The 23,190-nt window shown below is 46.2% G+C and overlaps 1 protein-coding gene across 1 annotated transcript in view; it reads left to right on the plus strand.

Annotated features, from left to right (window-relative positions):
- The window catches only part of LOC149330580 (sperm-specific sodium:proton exchanger-like), a 40,016-nt gene that overhangs the window by 9,910 nt on the left and 6,916 nt on the right, over positions 1 to 23,190 (plus strand). The window contains exons 7-19 of the mRNA XM_089559455.1: positions 1,913 to 2,078; positions 4,934 to 5,015; positions 7,122 to 7,405; positions 9,365 to 9,459; positions 9,786 to 9,846; positions 10,538 to 10,669; positions 14,435 to 14,599; positions 15,509 to 15,712; positions 17,350 to 17,535; positions 18,106 to 18,270; positions 19,882 to 20,007; positions 21,617 to 21,709; positions 23,004 to 23,189. Of these exons, the coding sequence (XP_089415581.1) occupies positions 1,913 to 2,078; positions 4,934 to 5,015; positions 7,122 to 7,405; positions 9,365 to 9,459; positions 9,786 to 9,846; positions 10,538 to 10,669; positions 14,435 to 14,599; positions 15,509 to 15,712; positions 17,350 to 17,535; positions 18,106 to 18,270; positions 19,882 to 20,007; positions 21,617 to 21,709; positions 23,004 to 23,189 (1,945 nt within the window). The remainder of the gene's footprint in view (positions 1 to 1,912; positions 2,079 to 4,933; positions 5,016 to 7,121; positions 7,406 to 9,364; positions 9,460 to 9,785; positions 9,847 to 10,537; positions 10,670 to 14,434; positions 14,600 to 15,508; positions 15,713 to 17,349; positions 17,536 to 18,105; positions 18,271 to 19,881; positions 20,008 to 21,616; positions 21,710 to 23,003; position 23,190) is intronic.

Raw genomic sequence — 23,190 nt, forward strand, 5'->3', positions numbered from 1 at the left:
CCCCCCCCCCTCCGGCGCCAACAACCAATGGGCCCCCCCCTGCAAAAATTTCTGCGGACGCCCTTGGGACAGATCAGTGAGCTGCGAATTTGAAAATGACAGATGGAACTTTAAATGGTAGAAAGAGAGCGAAGTAGGTTGCGCGACAACAGGGAGTTAATGATAGCCTGATGATGATGATGAATTTTTATGGCGCAAGGCCATCTGTGGCCAAAGAGCGCCATGGAACAAGGCTGTTTCTTCTTTTCCTCAAGGTGGGGTCAACGACCCACTTCCCAAGCACTTCACCCTAGAGAGAAGAACCAGGCCAGGGGAAAGCATGTACCCATTGTATCACCGGTGGGTGCCCGGCGGCACTGGGGATCGAACCCCAGCACCTCTCGCATGCGAGGCGGATGCTCAAACGACTAGGCCACTGCTGTGGTCACGTTAATGTTATCCTGGAAATTAGTTATCACTCCTTCGCCCCTCAGTCCTTAGGTTTGGGTAACTCTTTGTCCTTCAAGAGAGTGAAAAGTTTTTGGCGCTGTTTGTTGATGGTTGCACGAGGCGTTTAAAGTAGCAGGTTATGTGGTACAGACGACGTGTCTACGTTCCAAGCCTCACCATTCTAGGTGTCATATGTACAGGGATCATTGATAAATTTACAGCTAATTGCTTTTAAAACGTTTACCACGTGTGGGCAGTCGGGCCGGAAATATTGCTCCTATTTAGTCTGGAAAAAATAGGGGCTGCCTTGCTGGGAAAGCTGAGGTGACGGTGGGTAGCCTCTGCATACTGATGAATTTACAAAGAAGAGCACATAACCCGCTCTGCCCATGTATTTAGGATAAAATGTTCACCAAGTGAGCATGTGAAAGAACCACCTCGTCGAGTTTGTGCCTCCGCCTCAAACTCTACTATCTCTTTAACTATAATTCACAACATTCAAAACCGCTGAGTGCCTCTCAGATTGTCCGCAATCAACGTTCATCTTGAAAAGCTGGCAGGTTGAACAAAGCAACATTGCAAAATTGGCAGACTACGCGAGATCGATGTGCATATAACGCTTAGGGCCGACATGCCACTGTTCGGAAGAATGAACATCTACTTACAGAGTGGTGGGAATGGAAGGATCCTGGAAAATTTCGCTTCGAAGACCACATAGAATGCATGCAAAAGTGCGCTTTAAATGCCAGTAGCTGGACTCCGGATCACATTGCCATATGAGATGCGCAAAGTTATGCTCTCTTCATCCGAATCAAAGGAACGAAGACTAGCTGCTTAAGGGGGAAACTCTAGCAATATCTTTTATTTTGAGGTCAGGTTTGTAAAGGCGTGCACTACGTGGAACCTTATCAAGGCATGGAGTCTTGGTGAGTCTCATTGCTATAGCTTTAGATATCTCTGGTCCTCCATGCCTTTGTGATGGGAGGCCACTTCGGCAAGAAGACACTACCGAAACGAGTTTCGCAAAGCGTATCTCAAGGCAATATCGGAACGCGTATTCAGTGTACGAGTATTTTGCAGAGAGAGATTAATCAGAAATGCAATACAGCCGTTACATACGACCACCATTGAGGCCAAAATTGTCCCGCGGCTCTTGCGTAGGAAATTTCGTATCACTACTACTCCCTCCTAATGAGCGATGAATGAAGTTTTTATATTTTACTGCAGAAAATGGAGGTGATCATCTTTATTAAAGGAATAATTACACATTCGCATCCATCCAAGAGCAGACATACGGCTACCAGGGAAAGCTGTGCAGCTTTCGCAGAAATTTTGTAGTTGAAGAAAAAATCGATAATCATCTTTATTCCATAACGCTTTTCTCATGGGGAGAGTACATCGTTGGTAATCTGGCGTGTGACGTCATAATAACAAGATCGCTTCTGTTCACTTGCTGCATTCTGTTGACTCGCTGCATGTGCAGGGGCTTCATGGTGCTGCTTCTATACCCCGCACTCTGCTCGACGGGCTACGATCTCAACTGGCGGCAGTGCATGGCGCTCATTTGGATCAACTTCAAGAGCGCCGTCATTGTGGGCTTCTCATTATCCACATGGATATCCAACATCAATGTCAGCGTCGCCCTGAGGGTAAGGGGCTTGTGGAGACCCTCGCTCGCTGGGATAGACCTCCTAGGCTATATCTTTCGATGAACCACCCTAACTGAGCTTATACTCGGGAGTCTGCATGCCTATACACGTCTTACAGGTTAAATCTCAGCTTTTAGATGTTTTAGATGTGCAACACAAGAAGATGCGTGTGTTGACTGAAGAAGAGAGAGAAAGTGAGATTGTCGACCAACTTCTCGCTATTCTTTCCGGCTATAAAATGGTGATTGTTGTAGTTTTCGTGTCAAAATCTTTGAGAGTATCTTTGATGAAAGGATTGATGACTACGCGCATGAAAATTTTTCATGTAGTCTGTGCAATTTTGCCCGACTTTTCTTGAAGGAAGAAAATATTTCGTTATTGAAAAAGACCATCGCATAGGTGATGTTGACTTGCTTCTAGACTTACATCACCGTACGAATGATGTCGCTTAATTCTTGGGCAGTCTGGGGCGATAGTTTTCGTCACCAGTATTTATGAGCGGTGTTTTTTTTTCTTGCTCTCAGTATCGTGTAGGAATTTATACCAGATTTTTCAGGGAAGCTGGTCGTTAATTTTTGAAAATAGGCATTTTGATGTAAAGAGAATCTTTTTGTGGCATAGTAATAGTAGTGTTTGCGGATGTAAAAAAGCAGGCGATCGAAGTCATGTTGATTAGTAAAGCTAATAGCTAAATTACAATAGCTAACTTTATAACTGTTACCGATAGGCGCCTGATTGTAATAAAAGATTTGCAGCCGGCCGTTAGTAATAGCCATATCAGTTTTTAGAATTTCGAAAACTCGATTAGCCTCGCCATTGTGGCTCAACTAATATCAGCCAATTCTCACGCCATTCGAAAACAACGTGCTTGCGGTAGGGCGCAAAGTAACGTCTATTAAGTCACGGTACTCCGTGACGCACGTACGCAAAACTATACAGGGTTTCCCAGCTGACTTGGACCAAGATTTATGAAAAAAATTAAACGTTCTTCAGAACAATCACATGGATGTTGTTAGGATTTATCTAAAGTTACAATAACATTTTTTTTCGCTCCTCCTATTTGAATAATTAGTCGATACAAATAACTTAACTTTTTAAATATAAGTTGAAACGTTCAGGCGTCAATAGGAAAGTTGTGCAGCTCCACAATTATTGTCCAACCCAGGCGCTTCCAGCGAGATAGACTTAGCGTGGCCGTTTTTATTCGGGAAACGCAGAAGCCCACGGAGTTTTAAAAATACCACGTGACAGCGCGCTCCGTGCGCCTGAATGCGCCGCGATTACAGCGCTCTCATCTGTGCTTTGTAAAAAACATCCCTCGCTTTGCGCCTTTCTTGCTGCTATAGTCCTTCAATGTTTTTGAAGTCCTTCAAAGCATTGAAGGAATGTGGTGCTGCCAGGACAGGGCTTCGCATTGTGCTTGGTTCCAAGACAAGCACCAGGGGATTCGGGCGGCCATTGAAAGAAAGCGCGGCTCCTGTTCTAGAGCGTAATTCATACGACGTTATCAGGCTTGTTATATGCGTCTTTGCTTGTTGGGATCTTGCTCCCAAATTCAAATTCATGAGATTGTCATCGTTCCTCCGCATGCATTCTGCTAACGTGAGAGCGCAATTATCGCCGCAGTAACGGGAGCCGCGCTTTCTTTCAACTGCCGCCCGTACCCGCTGGCGCTTATCTTGGAACCAAGCACAACGCGAAGCTCTGTCTTGGGCAGCACGAAAGGCGCGAAGCGAGTGATGGTTTTTACAAAGCACGGGTGAGAGCGCTGTAATCACGGCGCATTCGGGTGCACGGAGCGCGCTATCACGTGGTATTTTTTAAACTCCGCGGGCTTTCGTTTTTCCCGAATTAAAACGGCCACACTAAGTCTATCCAGTTGGAAGTGTCTGGGTTGGACAATATTTGTGGAGCTCCACAACTTTCCTATTGACGCCTGAACGTTTCAAGCTATATTTAAAAAGTTATTTATCTTGACTAATTATTCAAATAGGAGGAGCGAAAAACATGGTACCGTAACTATAGATAAACCCTAACAACATCCATGCGATTTCAGTTCTTAAGAACGCTTAGTTTTTTCTAAAACCTTGTTCCACGTTAGCTTGGACACCCTGTATATAGCGCTTCCACCATATTGCACAGCACCTCCACCAAATGTGATTTGGGATTCAGGGGCACGCCTTCTTCGCAAAAACGCTGAGCAGGAGGCTCTTCTTGGTGGGAACAGCCGAAATAACAAAACGCGGACACAGAAAGAAACACACAGAGCGTCGTCTACGTTCTGTGTGTTCCTTTATGTGTCCGCGTTTTGTTATGTCGGCTGTTCCCACCAAGAAGTATGAACAAACTAGCTCAGTTTTCTACTCTTTTAAGAAAGCTCTGTGTGGCGATCCTCTCAGGAGTTGCTACAGCTTTGCAACAGTTAGTCCTAAACATTGTCGCAGTAGTAAAGTTGTCGAGAACTCCTGTGAAGGTGTCTCCGTCCTGTATTTTTTTCGACTTCCACTTTTGGAAAAAAAAAAAAAATGCTCGAAGTGAATAGTGGCGCCAAAGCAGCCACGAGAGGAAATGTTTTTAAAAGCGGTCAGAATTAGAATCAGCACTGATATATTTCCTAGAACCACAGTTTTTTCACCTTCATTGAAGTGATCCCAAATATATGTAGCCCTGACTTCTTATCAATTGCGTTGCATCAGAACAGTGTATTGATCCTAAATAGCGAGACCCTAGGGTGGTTAACTGCAAGGACCACTTCTCTATGCATTTTGTCGGAAGAATATTCGAAGAGGCAAAATTATAGACCGTTTTATGTAACTACATCATTATCGGAGCCCTGTTTCTAAACACATGCGCAGGACGACGCCATAAGACTGGGCCTTGTGTTCCTTGTTCAGTCCATCAACACACTGTCTCTGCCCCGACTCATGTGGTCCCTGGGTAAGCGGCGATGTTTATGCTGCTTGTTGCTACTAAAGTAAACACTGAATTCTGAGTATTTGTCGGCACGTAGAGAGGGCAACATTTATTTACTATGGCGCCCTGCGACAGACGCACAGAGTGTACTTCATAGGCGGCTTTTGTTTACATTAGTGTCGTTCCCTTACAGAAAAGGTTTTAGACAGTTTATAGAGTGTCTATAGACTTCTGTCTATAGTCTTTAGAATGTCTATAGACAAATCCTAGAGAACAGTCTATAGGAAATACATTGGCCATAGACAATCTATAGACAATCTATAGATTTATGACTATAGACTTTTTGTAGACTTTTGTCTATAGACAGTCTATAGACTACGAATAGACAAAAAGCAATATCTATAGGAAGTTAATAGAGTCAATAAGTCTATAGACTGTCGACCATTTTTATAAGGATTGTCGCCTCCAGGGTGGACCTTATATGTTGTTCGTGTGGTCTCGTGGCATGAGGCAGTTGGTTCAGCTCTCCTCAAGAGAGCTGTTGAGCTAGTAGTGACATTTATCTGGCTCTGTTCGCCTGTTCTTGTAACGCCCGTTATTTTATCTGTATTAAACACCTCGCGTTGGTTTTTAGGTTCGTGTGCACTGGCCCCTGAGTAAGTAGGGGTAGAGGTTGTTCGATGTTTTATTACTTTCCATATGCTATAGTGACAAAATACACACTTCATTACGGCCTTTGTGTTGGGGTGCTTGGACGGCAAAATATGAGTCGAAGTGGAAGTACAAGGGTTCTTCTGAATGTATTGCTAGACGAAGTACGGTTCTACTTCCAGTTGCACTCTACAGTGGCCGTCTATTAGCACCCCAACATACGGGATCCTGTACAATGAGTATTGAACCCTTGTTCGAAGAAAATTGTTCAGTAGCTCTGCGTGTAAGTGCTCCAGTAGCTTGTTATCCCTGAAGATTGTTTATGGTTTATAGGGTCTAACGTTCCACAGTGAATCGGCTATGAGGGACACCGTAGTAGAGGGCTCCGAAGGATTTCGACCACCAAGGTATTTAAACATGTACTGACATCGCCCAGTACACGGGCCTCTAGCACCCTACCGCCAAGGATGGGATCTAACCCGTGTCTTTCGGGTCAGCAGCTGAGCACCCTAACTACAGACCTACCGCGGCGGCATGATATCCCTGAAGAATTGGAGAGCCGGTTCATATGATGCATAAGAGAACTAGTAAGAAAGCGAGCTCCCGCTTGGAATTTGCTAATGGAAGAGATCTTTCGAGTGCAGTTACTCTATGTGGTTGCGCATGGAAGTGTTCTTGCTGGAATGAGCGGAATATGCTCTGAAAGGGACCATGAAATGATATTTATTTAAAGCGCATGGTCGGTCGGTATTCCGTCCCTCGTCTTCGAACCGCAAACATTTTTAAGCTAGCTTCATGAGCACCGAAGATATCGGCGATTGAGAATCGTATTACGCCAACGCACCAGAAAATAGAATGACAGTTTTAACGCCGTTAAAACGAGTACGACGTGAGAAGCAGTTGGTTTCTAACTAGCTTGACACTGCCTGAACACTGCCTTAATCACACCATCTCCAAGGTAGTTCATTTTAAACTTTCGTACCACGTGACCTTCCCCTAGTAATACCTTATCCAAGTCATTTTATCTCAGAGATCAAAAGACAAAGGTCAAGGATCAAAGATCAAGGATCAAAGGCCGATGGTCAAAGGTCGAGGCTTCAGAGATCCATCGCTTTTTTTCAGGATTGCAAGTGAAGTAGGGATTTCGACTAAAATCAAGAAAACAGGTCAAGGCTGCACCCCGCCGTGCCTCATCCTCGCTTGCCTCAAATGGGCAAGCCCCGTGAAGAGGCTCGCCCAGATTGACCATTTATGTCATCGGGGTAGGCCGGCTAAGGACGCGCGGTGAGGTGTAGCCCTAATTAGTTGCGAGCAGCAATTTATAAATATGTTTGTAAGTTATAAAGACCACGCAGAGCTCTTAAATTGCACTCTAATACTCCCAAAATTCCCTGTTCAGATTTGTTGCATTAGAATGTGGCTATCAAAATCGGTTCAGGGTCTCTCTAAGCGCCTCTGCCTTGTAAACACGCGCCGCAGGCTTGCTGCAAATGTCGGAAGCCGAGAAGGCCAACATGAACATGGTGGTGACAGCGCTGCGCAACACGGCCAAGGAGTCGACGAGGAAGCAGCGCCGAGAGAAGAACTTCAGCGGCGCCGACTGGAAGTGGGTTCAGGTGCACACGTTCATCGAGAACCCGTACGCCGATATCGCGTCCAGCGCCGAGCGCGGGCCCCTCGGGCTACGGCCGCTGCAGCGGAGAGAGGACACTGTGGCCGAGGCCAAGCACAACGCCAACAAGAACATTCTCCGCTTGCAAAAGGTGAACTACGTAATTTATTTCTTTCACCGGGACAGTTATATAATGTTGACTTGGGCTGGTTAGTAACTATCGGCTTAACGTGTGCGTTAAGTGTTTGCACTGCAGCATTTTTTCAGGGAAAGCTGTCAGCTAATATTCAGATCTCATAATGCACATCGCCGTTCTAGAGTTCTGTTTTCTAGTGCGGCAGCAATGCACAGCATTTGAAGCATTTTACGATTTAGGGCATGCGTACACGTTCGTCCCTGAAACCTGCTTTGTGGCAGGTTGGCCAACTGCCGTCTTCACCTGGGTGAAGGGTACACCTGAGCGAAGGCCTTCAAGGTAAATGCCGTTAGAGTAGGCCTTAAGTGAAGGTTATGCATGAGCGAAGGCCTTCAAGGCAAATGCCGTTAGAGTAGGCCTTAAGCGAAGGTTATACGTGAACGAAGGCCTTCAAGGTAAATGCCGTAAAGGCCTTTAGGCCAAATGTCTTTATTTATGGTAAAGGCCTTGACTTCAAATGTCTTTAGCACGAAGACGGGGAGGCACCTTAAGTACCCATCGTAACTAGTGCTACTGCACGATATTCCGCGCTTAGCCATGCTAAACCATGTGCTATTTTGTGCCTTTGTATAGTGTGCAATACGGTGGTCGCAGCTCGCAAAGGACAGGGTTAATGGAGAGACACTGAAGAGGATTTTGCCCTGCAGTGAGCGTAGTTAGGCTGATGATGGCAATTATGAAGATGATGAGGCGCCCTGTGGGCTTTTGTCGTCAGTCAGGCTATAGACGGAGGCACACCAGTAGTGGAGGGCTCCCTAAATGCTAGGCTGTCATCATGACACACGCTTCCAGTCACGTGACGCGTTCGCCTCGGGCCCCTTCTTTCTCCTTTACATCCAGCGCCAGACACCAGTCTTCAACGCATGTGATCTTGTCATACGACCTCCTGTAGTGCCGGAGCTCCCATTTCGCTGGCTAGCTTCTCTGAAAACAGCGCTGCGCGCCCGCCGGCGCTCAAAGCAGGCCCAGACTTTCTCGGACAAGTCGCGACATGCAGCGTGACTCATCCCGCCGCCGCGGCGCCGACATGGACCCTTCCTCCTCTCCTCCTCTCCGTCGGTGCGAACTCCTCCGACGCTGGCCGGCTCTCGACCATTGGTCTAATTTGAACGGTGGCCAGTGATTGGAGGATTTGAACGGCTGGCTGCCGTAACCGTTACCAGCGGCTATAAAAACGGAGCCGCGCTGAACCCGAGCAGCAGACGGGCAGCAGAAGAGCCATCACGCCGGAGCTACGCTCGCCGCCGGGGCCGCCTTCTGTGTGCCTGCCCGTGGTGCTCTTGCCCTTGTATCATGTAAAAGCCCTTGTACATACTGTACATAAAGTTCATTTACTCACCGTCGCCTCGACCGTTTCCTGGCTCGGACAACCAGTCCCAACAGTGGTGACAACAGTGGGATGCCCCAGTCCCAACAGTGGTGGCAGCGGTGGGATGCCCCAGTCCCAACACTCCGAAGTCATGTGATTTTCATACGTGCCTATAAGTGGACGGGATTATGGGATAAGGACAAACGACATAGCACGGGTGTGTTTGCAATTTTTTATCAAAGAGGAAGGCGAGACTTCGATTAATTTTGTTTTAATAGGGACGTCGGGCTGCTGTTAGCCCTGGGCTGAGCGAAAATTCATGTGCCCATGCCAACAACTTCGCTCAAGGCATTCGACCGATAAGCAGTATTTCCAGTTTGGTAGAATATCAGAGCGTAAAGGACTGCCTATTCGAACGAAGGATGTTGAATGCAAATGATATACAAGCGAGATTGACTCAACGGACTCGCACGAAACCGCGTGTGGAGGATGTTCAGCACCGACAAATCATGTTGTCGACGTGGAGGCAGTAGCAAAGTACACTTCAGAATATACATCATGCAAAGGGGAGTACGCTGCAGAAATCCCTTTGTCTTGTTTTCCAGGTGTGCTACAACAAACAGTACGAAGACGGCATGATTCACAAGCGAACAAAGACAACTATCCTCGCGGCACTTCAGTACCCGCTTGAAAGAGAAATGTAAGAGCGCTCTTCTCATCCACGCTTAGGGCCTTCAGAGTCCCGGGTTCGATTCCCATGTTGTACCAAATTTCTTTCCTTTAATTTCCATATTACCCTCACTTTTCTAAATAGTATTCGTGAAACGCAAAGTGTAACAGTGATTTTTTGTTCCAAGTGTTTTAATCACGCTGAGTTGATCAGAAGTTTTGTTTCCGAAGACGGAACGCAATTTAGAAGCTTTCATAACTTGGACCTTATCCATGTGCGCTGCCGTCTGTGTTTTGAAATATACCTTATTTTCACGCAAGCGACTGATATAAACAACACGGTTGAATTTTGTGCAGGTACCTCAACATCGACATGATGACGCAGTACATAACGGTGCCTGCATGGATTTATTCGGTGGTGAGTAGGACATGTTTCTTCCTTTGAACCGGACCATTAGTAAAATACAAACAATGCTTGTCGTTTTGTGATTTGTCAGCGTGCAGGCTGAAAAACGGAGGCTGCTCGTGCTCATTAACTCAATACTTGTGCCAAATGCTTCCGAAATCTAATTAAATTTTTCACTGAGCGTATGGCCTAACCACATCGGTGTAGCTGCACGTACGATGAATACTTATTTCTATGACGAGTTGTTCCAAGTCAGAGCAGAATCTTCCCTTTATGTCTTATGAAGCGGCGTGTACATTAACTGCCTCGTTCTGCCTGCGATTTCCTTAGTGTTGCTTTTGGGGCTGGCATTTCCTGTCCTAACAAGCTCACTTTTTAAGCCGTTCAGCTGTCGTTTGCGCATCTTCTCTCTAAGGGACATTGTAAATGGTTATAAACAGGTGGTCAGTAGATGTAAATGGGTGGTAAAGGGCAATGACATGGCACATCCAGAGGCGGACGAAGGATCAGAGTAGAGGGCAGAGAGCTTGTCCTTCTTACGCCTCAGTGTTTGTCTTGTTTGCATACTTTTCCACTTTCTAAAACTATGATTCAGCTAGCCCGGCACACGTTTTGCTGGACACCTCCGAACGCTTCGTATCTCTAATTCCTTGTACGCTGCCAACTCCGTGTGCTCTTTTTTGTCGGTCCTCGACCTTTCCAGAAGAACATCCTTCAGAAGTTCGCTGGTACCGAGCTCATCGAGCGGCGCAGCTCGGGACGCGTCAGCGCCCGCACCGACGACACCGACACCACAGTGCTGGAGCTGGACCTTCTCTCCAGCTCCATCACGCAGGTGAGCTTCCTCGGCCGTCAATGTCAGGCAACGAATCGGGCCTTTGCCGTTAATTGTTGGAGCCACTAGCAACAAGAGGTCGTGCCTCCTCAAAATCAAAAGCTGCTTTCTCTGTGTGTGCGTGCGCGTGTGTGAACACTCTGCCTCCTGGAAGCACTCGCCGGAGAATGCACCCTCCGTCGGGCGCTTCTCGAAGCAAACCCACCATCACCAACCTACGGAACGAGTCCACCCAGCATCTAAGCACCCTTCGGAAGCCTCTAGTCGAAGTTGATTTTATTTACTCAACAATGAGAGGGAACGTCGAGAGAAAAAAGCTCAATTGAGCTTCACAGGCTCTCGAGTCAGGCGCGAATAGACGCCATCATCCGCAAGGCAACTAAGCGAGCCCTGGTTCTCCCGGTGGCTACCTTTAATGCCAAACTCAGGGCATTGGGGGTGCTAAACTCCTACCAGGAGCTGCGGGAGGCCCACCTCGTGAACCAATACACGTGGCTCATGCAGACGGCCCCTGGGCGCCGCCTGCTAAACCGATTACACATCCAACACGACTGCACTCCAGAGGAGGCGGAGGGTATCCCACTACTGTGGCGCCATATGCTCTGGGTCTCCCCGCTCCCCCGTAACATGGACACCGACATGCACGAAAACAGACGACAAGCGCGGGCTCGGGCTCTTGAGAGACAGCACGGCTCCCGACCCGGTGTATACTATGTAGACGTTGCAAGGCCATCACTCACAGGATTTTACCGCTTTGTGTGACGTAAAGGGTACGTCACAGAATCTCGCGCAGCACGAGAATAAAAAATTGACGGCTAAATTGTCTCCCCCACTATCAACCTCCAACCCTCGCAAGCTACCTGCCCACCTCCACCTTCGGAAAATGCACTACCACCACCCACCTTAACTCTGCAGAGGCCACCGCTTACCAGACGCCCATGCAGGAGCGGTACGAAAATGCGATGATCAAATCAAATGCAAGAACGCGATAGGAAGGCGATCAGTGTAAAGCTGAAATGTACAACCACTACTCAGCGGTTGTACATTGTAATCTGCGTTAGCAGCACTGCTAGCGCAGATTTGTTGCATCACGGGATATGATCGCACGTCAGTTATAGGTTATGCGAAGCCCATCCTGGGCCTTCGTGTAATTGAGTTCCGTAGGATTTAGCAGGTGTCTGGGTGCTTCAGAAGAACCGAAGGGTGCTTCTGAAGGGGGCACCTTCCGGGGCCAGAGGCTGCCCAGAAGTTGGCCCGACCCGCTCCGATCAGCTTGGTGAGCTTGGTGGGCTACCGACCTACTCGCCGCCATTCTCCACACGTGCCACCGCCCACGTTCACCCACCTGCACCAGCTTCGCCGCTTGGATCGCGCCAAATTAAATTCACACGCACGCACACACGTATACTACGGCTTCTTCGCCGAAAGAGGACTGCATTGTTAACGCAGTAAAAAGAGAGAATCGAATCTGAAGCTTCAGGGAAAGCATCTCGAACGAGGTTCGTGCTAGGCCGTGCAGCATTGGCAGTGTAGGAAGCGTCAGCGCTAAGCTGCTGCCGCCTGCGCGTGAGATTTTCGACCTTTAACAGCCCTCACCGAATCTTTGAACTATATCCGTAGCCTAGTTTACAAAATATTTACTTGTTTGAGTGTCTTCAGGGTAATTAAGCAAAAACCACATAGTCATAAGGTACAGTTTCAGTTAGTCGTCTTGATACCATATGGTTTGCCTTTTAGCTGCATAGCAGTGCGCTTACGGTACTCCAAAAGGCCAAAATAAACTGAAAGGTGAAGCCGACTATTCAACTCACTGAGCCTTAGAACCTGAGAGTTACCTCAAGGGCTTAGAAAAGAGTACGAAGGGCTGGGCTAGTTGGCAGGGTGTCATATTGAATAATCGGAGCACGAAATACGAAGACACTGAAATGAATGGAGGAGCGCTCGTGCTATCGTTTCCTGTTTCTGTCTTTAGCACTGATTTTTCAATAAGTGCTTAGCTGCTCCTAAAAGCAAATCACATGGCCTGAATTCTTTCGAGGGAGGATGTGCAGGCGGGAGTAATATCTGAGAGAACAAACCACAGCATTCATTTATTAATGCGCATTATTGCTCTGTCGCGTCCGCAAAAAGTGTCCGCAGTTTTGTCCACACGATTTCGTCGTTCTTTGAAGACAAGCGTGTGAAAGTGTGATTGTGACTGATAGTGTGTGGTAAAATGTTGCCGTCGGAAAAATAGGGTTAATTAGGTGTAATAAGTTAATTAATTAAACGGAAAGAAGGCGAAAAAATACACTTCGATGTCAAAATAGCCATGGATCCCGATATAGTATATAACGCCAGAACAGCCACGGGCGTCGATATAGTATGTGGACGTTTTGCTTTCGCATTGCTCCAATGCGGGTCGCCAAAGTGATCTGAAAGCTTTTTGATTATTCAGTTATGTGTGTATAATACACACAACAGTTTTTTTGTTTTGTTACTTTTCCTCTTTGTGTATAATATCCAAGTCATTCTAAAATTTAGAGAGGAAATAAGCTGAAATTTGGCAAGTTTGTGGGAAAGGTTTGTTCCCCCTCACATTTCCCACGACCGCACGCGTGTACCGGGCAGCTAGGGGTGAAGAAAGTGTCGATCAAGTGATCATGCTGTCCATATAGGGTCTGTTCTGAAAGCAGTAGGACTGTCTTTTTCCTGAGCGAACGGGCGGACGAGAGGCTGTCTGCGTGTGCAGGATCGTTGAAGGGGGATATTGGGAATGCTGGGGAAAATTGGCAGTCGGCTGTCGGTCGTTGAAGAGAGCAGGTCGTTTGTACTGTGAACCCCTGTCGAAACGTCTCGTCACGCAGAATCATGGAGCGTTTAACGGATCAGCGATACGCGATGAAATTTTGTGTAAATCTTGGTAAAACGGGCAAATAGACTCACGACGTGATTAAGGAGGCCTATGGTGACGCTTCCATGGGTAGATCAGGTGCTTTTTGAGTGGCACAAGCTGTTTCGAGAAGATAAAGAAAGAGTGGAGGAAGACGACCGCTCCAGACGCCCTTCGACCAGCAAGACCAACGAAAATGTGTAGCAAGGGAAACATTTACTTAAGAGTGATTGTAGGATTAGTGTCAGAATGATTGCTGATGACTTGAGCATACCTCAAACCCAAGTTTTTGACATCGTGACAGAAAACTTGGCCATGAGGAAAGTGTGCGCGAAGTTGGTGCCAGGACTGTTGTTAGAGGAGCAAAAGGCCAACTGAAAAGTGATCTGCCAGAATCTTCTTCATCATGTGAATGAGGACGCCGTTTTTTTGCCCAGCACAAGGCGGCAACGCTGCCTCAGCCCTCCTACAGCTCCGACTTGGCCCCACCAGACTTTTTTCTATTCCCGAAAATAAAATTGATGCTCAAGGGTAAACATCACGGATCGGTAGAGGCGGTTGAACAGGCCGTGACGAGGGAGCTGTACAGCATTCCGGTCCAGGCGTTCCTGGAGGCGTACGAAAACTGGAAAACTCATTAGCAGCAGCGTGTAGGTGCGGAAGGGTGCTACTTTGAAAAATTCTAATCGTTTTTACTACTCTTATGAATAAATTTTATTTTAAAAAATGAATCCTACTACTTTCAGAACAGACCCTGTATGTGCCTAGAAGTTGGTGGGACGTGGCGGATGAAAGTGGGCGCGATAATGCTAACCCTACAGATGTTTAGCCGCAGTGGAAAGGGGGGAGTGTGCAAGTGTTGTCTTAAAACTGTTCGCTGCTCACCAACCCAGGGCTGGTACCACGTGCTAGTGGGTCTTATAGCTGTGGGCTTCGTGCTGCTGCTGGGAGGACTGGCCGTCTACTCCCAGTACCAGATGAACGACGTCGTCATTTCAGTGGTGGTCGCCGTCCAGGGCCTCTACGTTGTCCTCTACGCCCTCGAGATACTACTCGTGGTAAGAGCGCCTAAGACGTTTCCCTTTCTCCTACAAGAACCACTGCGTGTTTTTTTTCTAAAGAGGCAAGCCAAAGAACACATGACACTTTCGCAATGTTGGTCAGCTTTATTTACCAACCTTCTCAATCTGCCCTTGAAGCATTTGATATCCAACATTGCTTAAATCAAGTACTGTTCACTCTTGTATCTCCCGGTGTGAGCTTTTGTGATTTTCCTAACAGGGTTTCCTGGCAAATCAAGGCACTTTGAATGTAAGACAATTAGATAAAATAGAAGAGCATAACACAGCATACGTTTTGTCGAGGCTTCATAGTATTTCACTGTGCCTTTGAAACTTGTGAGTGACGTGATTGAGCCTATCGCGAAAGCGCGACAGTATTACGCGTTGCAGAAATTAATAGGCTATTGTAATAACTTCAGAAAGGAACAAGATATTAGGCATATGAAAGTAAGTCCTCCGGAAATAATTCTGGAAACGTTTTTAACTTGTTATTTAAAACTTAAGGCTCTGCAGAGAGCATGTACTGAGATCACAGTGCCGGCCATTTGGTGGCGCATTTAACACGGTGGAACACCGCAAGCGTGTCCAATCGGCTTGTCGCTGCGTGCATCGGATTGCGCTGCTGAAGCTGCGTGAGGTACCACAAAATGGCGCCCGCAACGTCACGTGACTACTCCACATTATAGGGCACCACCTAGTATGCGAATTTGAACGGAGGCAATTAGTTGCTCGTCCGTCATGGGCGCTTTTGATTAGGGCAAACATTTTCACGGACGTACTTAATAATGTTTCAAGGCAGCCATTGATGAAGCGCATAAACTTTATAGGCTGGTTCAGGAGTGCTGCAGCATAGCCACTGCGGCACTGTGGCAGAGGCTGTACACTTTGTGCTTGTCTGACCTGCAGGTGTATTCGATGGGCACTCTCAAGATGGGCCGCGACGTGTGGAGGCAGCTGGACGTCATCATGTTCTGCCTCATCGTTTGCGAGTTTGTCCTCACCAGCTTCGTCACCGTCGAGATCGAGAAGAAGGAATACGCGCTCTTCCTGCAGTGCAGCTTCATCGTCCTGGTTGCCATCCGCACCATCAAGACTCTCCAGAAGAGAGTCGCAAGTGTCTTATTCCCTCTCTACTTCCTTTTTGAACTCCGTGGCTACGTACTAAATGATGATGTTGATGGTGTTCATAAAATTATAGACCATCACAAGAGCACCTTGCGCATTATATCGCTTAAATCATCGTCACTGTTAACCATAGAGTTTCTTACTATTACCTAGAGGGAAAGCTGGCGGCGCTGCACTTCAGCCACCATGGACGCCCAAAGCATCATGGGGCGGTGAGCTACTTGTTGCGGCACAGTCGTAATTTTTCGGGAACACGGAGTGGCACTACTAAGATGTTTCATTCCGAAAAAGCTGTTCGTGTGTGCTCAGACGACTTTCGCGCGAACGCAGTGTGCAAAACCCATAGTAATGAAAACGCGACGACACACGACTCCAATAAAAGGTTTCACTTTTCCGAAATGCCATTAAAAACCTTTTATAGTGTTTAAGCAAAAACATTTTTTTTGAAAACATATTTACTTTTAAAAGTGCGCCCGTTAATTACGAAACATTAGTTTTTATAGTGTTCAACTCTCGGCCAATAAGAGAGCGAGTCGTCTCTTATTTTGGGCGAACTTTGCACTTAAATGCTTTTCTGCTCGTTTGTTGCAATCATTAGACAAGATATTGAATGTTAGGACGTTTGTAGCTTTATTTTTCTATTATTTTTTGTCCAAAAGTTGCAGTTCCGCAACAAGTAGCTCACCGCCCCATGATGCTTTGAGCGCCCATGGTGGCTGAAGTGGTCTCGAGGGGTCGCCATGCAAACTCCCATAGACGGGCTGCCAGCTTTCCCTCTAGGTAATAGTAAGAAACTCTATGCTGTTAACCGCAGCGGTGGCCTATTCGTTTGAGCACCTGCCTGGCATGCGGTAGGTGCGGGGTTCGATTCCCATGGTCGCCGAGTACCCGCCGGTGATAAAATAGGTACAAGCTTTCTCTTGACCTGGTGCTCGGCTTAAACAGGGTGTAATGCTTGGGAAATAGGCCTTTGACCCCACCTTGAGTAAAAAAAAGAGAAACCTTGTGCCATGGCGCTGTTTGGCCACAGATGCCCTTGCGCCCTAAAATTCATCATCATCATCATCGTCATTGTTTAAAATTCATCATCACCATAATCGTCATTGTTATAAAAAGGAGCCCTGTGCATCCTGCATTGAGCATAATATTACATTATAACTTTCATTCTATACTCTCGGAGACGTGAGCTGACCGTTCGACTACACTGGTCTGTCGCTCTTTCTGGTTAGTTGTCCTGGTGCACTGAAAACACAACATCATCATCATCGTCGTGTTGCCTATACTTTGGGCCATGTTGCATGGAACGGCTGTATGTTCACTATGCTGGGCTGACCAGATGCGAAGTACAGCCGCTCTCAGTATAACCTGCTGCATACCGGCGTCATGCATGCTGTAGGTTATAGAAAGCGGCTGTACTTTGCTATAGTTCAATAGAGCGTAATGTACACGCAAAGGTTAGGAGGGTGATCATGATAGCAAAGTGCTCGTTAAGCCTCGCATTTGTCGCACTTACCATGATGGGTCTTATAGGTCTTATAGGTTTTATAGGTTAGAGGTCTTATAGGTCTTATAGTTATTGGCTACGTGCATCGTTAGACGGTTTGTGTTTCACCTCGGGACAGGTGCTGTTCGTGTGGCTGTGGGACATGCTGGACGGTCTGCTGAACCGAAAGCTGTTCTACGCGTACGACGTGAGCTGGGCCTACATCACCGCTGAGGACGAGGCCATGGCCAAGGCCAGTCGTCTCGTCAAAAATGCCCAACTGGCGGCACGGGTCCGCGACTCCTGTGGCCGCAACAAGCTCCAGGTTGGGAAGTTACTGCGTATTTATCGTACAGAAAAAAATGTGCCTGCGCCTCATTTATGCATCTCACTGCTTAGCCAATCACTGCTGTCGCGGGTACAACGCAAAGTGGCTATACATCCTCGACAGTAGTAAGGCGCAACAGGAACGGGCAGACAAACGACACAAACACAGGACAGGTACCAACTTGCAACTAGACGGTTGAGTATATTTACGTACTGATTTAGCAGCTGACGTGCCGTTTGTAGTATGTACAAACGAAACTGTCAAGTTCTTGTTAGCTTAAAATGCAAAGTAACTGCTGAATAAACCCTCCCCAGTACCAGCCTGATAGTTAGCGGATATAAATCAAATACTAGAGATGTCACAAATTTTATACAGGCATTTACACTTAAGTGCTTGCTGTAGCCACAGCTGCTAAGCGGTTCTTTTCATACTTTTGATTAATCCGCATGGTTAGCGAAAGAACCAGCTTGCTTTAGTGAAAGCACCTAGATGCCTGTGAAAAGCAACGACGCCTGAAACATGCACCTCCTCACATGTAAAACCCGAGGGAATTGTGCATCCACGCAGACGCTCAAGAACGTCATTGACATCCAGCAGAAGTATCCGAACATCGAGGTCGCTACGAAGACACGCCAGGCGGCGCGGAAGACCCTAAACAAAGCCCTGGATGCACTGCATGACCTCCACGATGGCGGTCTGCTCGACGACAAGCAGTTCGGCATGCTGTACGAGGTGAGCGGCGCTGGCGTCGAGTGGATGAATGAGACATTGCGTGTCTTATAGCAGAACTGATTGAAAGCAATCGCGCATCAGTAAATGAGAGCTTTTTAACAACATACCTCACATATTGACCATTCAATACGCGTTTTTTATTTCTGACTTCAACAGTGTTCGCGTGAAGCGAATGTTGACACTCGGAACAACCATTTTTTGCGTCTTTGTTTCCACAGCTTCACTGCATTTTCACGTTCTAAAGCGCCAGATATCAGCTGCATGTATGTTTATCGCTTCTCAACATCGTCATTTCATAACCTTCATTCATCACGCCCTTAGAGGCCCGAAGCGTGACATATAAACTATGATATATGTCACACAAAGTAGTTGTAGCGCGGCAATAGAACAAATACGGCAGCAAAAGCTATATTTAACGGGTGTTAGGAAGGCTACTGACAGTACACAGTATGACACTGATAATAGTGCGAAAAATAAAGAAACTGCCATTAAAAAGACTTAGTAACTTCGCAGGTATGCGACAGCAATGACTAGATGCAGACTAGGGAATCAAGTGACATACGTACTTTTTAACAAAGTTCTGCCTGCCATGGTAAGAAGCGCTATAAAAGCAGAGAATTCAGCCAGGACGTAAAGTTCACTGACATTTTACTCTGCCTGAGAAGTTAATTGGGGATAGAAAGAAGGAGAGAGGTGCACTAAATTATAAAGCATACAAGTAAAGAAGAAAAAATGAGTAATGAAAATAACGAATAAATGGGCGCTGAATTTGGGTTAAGGTGCATCAGCTAGTTATGGCCAGCGTATGCCGACGTGCGGGCTTACGACAGACATCGTATGAAACCGCTCACTCAAGAGCCTCTAACAGTGGACTTTGTGTTAGGTAGTTTAGCCTGCTTTACGCAGCATAAACGTGCCATTAGTTTTTATTTGTTTATTTAGACGACGTTGGTCTACTAGACTAACTCTAATACCTCTGTACATCTCACCATAACGCAGTCTTTAAGCAATGAACTCTGTTAGCTCCTTTGTAGGACATTGAACTTCCCCATTTAATATCTTGTAAGGAACACATCCGCACATAATAGATGAGAATCTTAGAAGAACTTGGCTGTATATTTGGTCGCGCTTTTGAATCGGCTGACGAGAGGTGCACTGGGACCTGATTTCGTCTGCACGAAAGAAGGGACTGAAAAACTTCCTTCTCCAAACTCTTTATGCAAATTTCTTTCCACGCATTTAGTATGACTGGATACAAGCAACCAGTGCCCGCAGTTTCCTTAATGAGCCAGTAAGCGCACAGTGCCGGTGGGAAGTAGTTCAGTGAGCAGCCTGTCAAAAAGTAATCAATATCTTCAGCGTGTATCGCAGCGCATTTCAGCACTGTAAAGCCCAAAGGGTGCTACAGTCTCCGTCAGGCCGTTCGCGATCATTCTGAATGCGGCCTCATATCTGCTTCTTGCTTACACCTACATTTATGCGTCTGCCGAGATACTATGCTGACGCACTCAACGTTGTCCGTCGTGCGTTGGCGATATTTTTCGCTGCTTGGATTCCCCCTCAAAAACCAACAACAACAAGTTCAATGTTCCGCGTTATTTCGGTTCGCAGGACCTGACGTGGATGATCCACCGGGTCGACGGCATGCCGTCCAACGTCATCGTTGGCGACACGGCGCAGTGCATTCTGCTCAGCATCCCCTGGCTTCCCAAGGAGGAGGTCTCTAAGCTGCTCAAGGTTCAACAGTTTTCTTCATGTCTATGCGTACATATACCAGGTGTCCCAGCTAAATGTAACCAAGCTTTCAAAAAACACGGGGTGCCCTAGCCGTCTGAAACCAAAAGAGGGTTGTTTAGAGTCGCGTGACCTAGCCTGCAGTATTTTTTTCGTTCCTCAAGGTTCACTAATTAGTTAAGCTTAATTAACTAACCTTTTAATTATAGAATTAATGAACAAAGTGTCAATGGAAAAGTTACTGAGACATTTTCAGCGAAGTAATATTTACGTAAAGCAGTTTTTTTGCCGGCCTTTAACCACAACCCGCACAATAAGAGAAAGCTTCTACATGACAACTGTGCCACTTCAACGTCCCAAGACGCGCCTTAAAGAATAAAATCAGTTTTTTCTGAAGTCCTCTCTTCGATGAGACTTTGGGTGCACATTGGGGCAGAAAAGTGAGCGAGCAGCTGGTCACGTGACAATTTTCTTTTAAGGCCAATAAATGAAGCTACGTAAACCGTAACTTGACGGAAACAGCACTACTAGTGGTTTTTCGAGGTGATCTAAAACTTTTTCATTGACACTTTCTTCCTGAAGTCAATAATTAAAAAGTTGGCTAATAAAACTTAACCAAGTAATTAACTTCGAAGAGCGAAAAAAAATACTCACGACTAGACCACGCGACTATGAACAACCCTCAGTTGCTTTCACTGGACTAGGACACTTCGGCTTTATTAAACGTTTGGTTACATTTAGCTGGGACACCCGGTATATATATATACGTTCAGGGTGCACATATATTAATGAAAAAATATGAACGAGGTGCGACTTGTGCACGCATTCATTCACATATGAAGGAAGGAAGCAGTCAATATTTTATTATTATTTTTTATTTTATATTTAATCTGTAGTTTCATCAGTGGAAAGTTCAAAAAACGGAGAGTTGAGCTAGTTGGTACATACTGCTGGGGAAAAAAACAGCGCTGAGACGAGGGACAAAGAAGAAGACAACAGGACCAGCGCTGACTATCAACTTAAAGGTTATTAGAAACAGCATTCAAAATATACTCCATCGACAACCAACAGCGCATGGCAAGTATCTTGATCCAGGTGAATGATGTATCACTAAAGCTTTTGGTGTTGCCATGCGCTCTTGGTTCTCGATGGAGTATACATTGCGTGTTGTTTCTAATAAACTTTCAGTTGATACTCAGCGCCGGTCCTGTTGTCTTCTTCTTTCTTTGTCCCTCGTCTCAGCGCTGTTTTTTTTTTTCTCCGCCGGTTTTTTTCCCAGCAGTGGAAAGTTAAGTGCAATTATATTATTTCCAGCAGCTAACTGATTAGAAGGAGCAATTACGTACTGTTCATCGCGGTTAGGCCGAATGCGAATTAAGTATACTCGCGTTTCAGCTTGCGTGTCTCAACTTTTCCGAATTTTACGTGCTTTCATTTATGTTTCTATGCAAAAACCACACAAAATAACAAGCAGCATATATACACTTTGTGTTGTCGAGAAAAGACGATGGACAGCGTTTGTTAAAGAAAGGAAATAAATAGGATTGTGTTGCAAATATAGTTTGCTATATTTCATTAACAGACATCTCTGTTACGCTATTCCACCTCGCAGTCGTTCTTCGTGTGCCAGAAGAAAGGCACCTTCCTCTGCTTCCAAGGCCACGAGCACGAGCGAGTCTCCATCATCTGTTCGGGAATCGTGAAGGTGAGCGAAAGACCACGTTTGCGGCATCGTATTGGCCGAGTTTTCGCAGCAGAGCGCCACTCAAAACGGGAATGGTAGCTGTGCTAGCAGTAATGGGGAAAATGCGGTATATCTGGAAAAAGTAGCCTGAACAAAGACATGCCAAAGGAGACAATGAACACGTAGTAATTCGTAGTTACCGCAACGCTTCACTTTCTCTATAGGTGCTACACGTAGCGCTACTGACTGCCCTTTTGAAAATGATCTACAGACTTTCTGTAGATTTCTTACAGGTATTGCGTTTTCTTCTTTCTATTCATATTCTCTAGACTGTCCGCTAAAAGCGCGCGACCATAAACTTTTAGATTGTTTGTGGGCTGTTCGCAGAATATGTATTTCCTATATACTATTCTATAAGATTTGTCTGTAGAAAGTCTAGATTTTATTTGACAAACTCTATGGTCGTTCTACAGACTCCCTGAAGAAATTTCTGAAAGGGTGTAACTTGGCGATGATGGCACGGAAAAGGAAGACTCAGTACGACACTGGATTATATAGTGCAATATTTATATGCCTGTTAACAATTTTGCGGCTCATATTATCGTCTGGGCCGGAAACAGAGATCACTGCCCTGTGCCATAGTTAGCGAGGGCAAAAGTAGTACGAGGCATATGTAAGTGGAATAATCAGCTGCCGTATGGCGCATTATAGGAGCAAATCTGTGATAAATAAAAAAGGTTTAATGTTGGCTCTAAACTTCTGGGTTTTTTTCCTTTGCGCGTTAACGCTCACCTCTTCCGTTAATGGTTCGCTTAAAAAGTGGTAGCAGGGGAGCTCTCTGTATAAATTTGAAGCCACTTCTTTGTTTTCGCAGGAAAGAGGGAACGTAATAATGAAAAATGTGACGATTTTATCAATTCAGAACAAAACCATTGCCTGAATGGCTTTCCTTAAGGCGTACAACATTTGAACACTTTGATAATGTCTGAACGAGACATATTACTTTCCAAGCGTTTCAGCTTCTCCTTAATGTCTGTACTTCCGCAACCTTGTTTCTCATCATTGTTTACTGTTGCTACCTTCTAATCTGAGATATTCGTTTATGATGTAAAAACGGTATATCTTGCGGTATCATCACCATGTGCAGGATTTACCACTAGTTTTTCTTGTCCACCGTCCCACAGCATAAAGAATCTGTCCACGCTCAGATTCTACAACTTTCAATAAGCGTGTCGTGCTGGCCTGCAACGAGGCTGAGAGCCACATTGTTGATAGAGGGTAAACGCCTCAAGCAGTTCTCCGCAAACCGTTGCAGGTCTACGGAAAGAGCAGGGACCGGAATGCAACGGACGGCCGCCTGCAGAACGCAGACTCAAACCAGTACTTCTTCAGTGACGGTGACTTCAAGGACTACCTCGTGTCTCCTGAGTGCATCGGCCTCATTGGCTTCCTCACAGCGTTTCCGTCCGTCTGCCAGGCAGTCTGCGAGACTGACGTCGAGG

This window comes from Amblyomma mixtum, chromosome 9, assembly GCF_055824585.1.
Source record: "Amblyomma mixtum isolate Tamu chromosome 9, ASM5582458v1, whole genome shotgun sequence".
NCBI classification, from domain to species: domain Eukaryota; kingdom Metazoa; phylum Arthropoda; class Arachnida; order Ixodida; family Ixodidae; genus Amblyomma; species Amblyomma mixtum.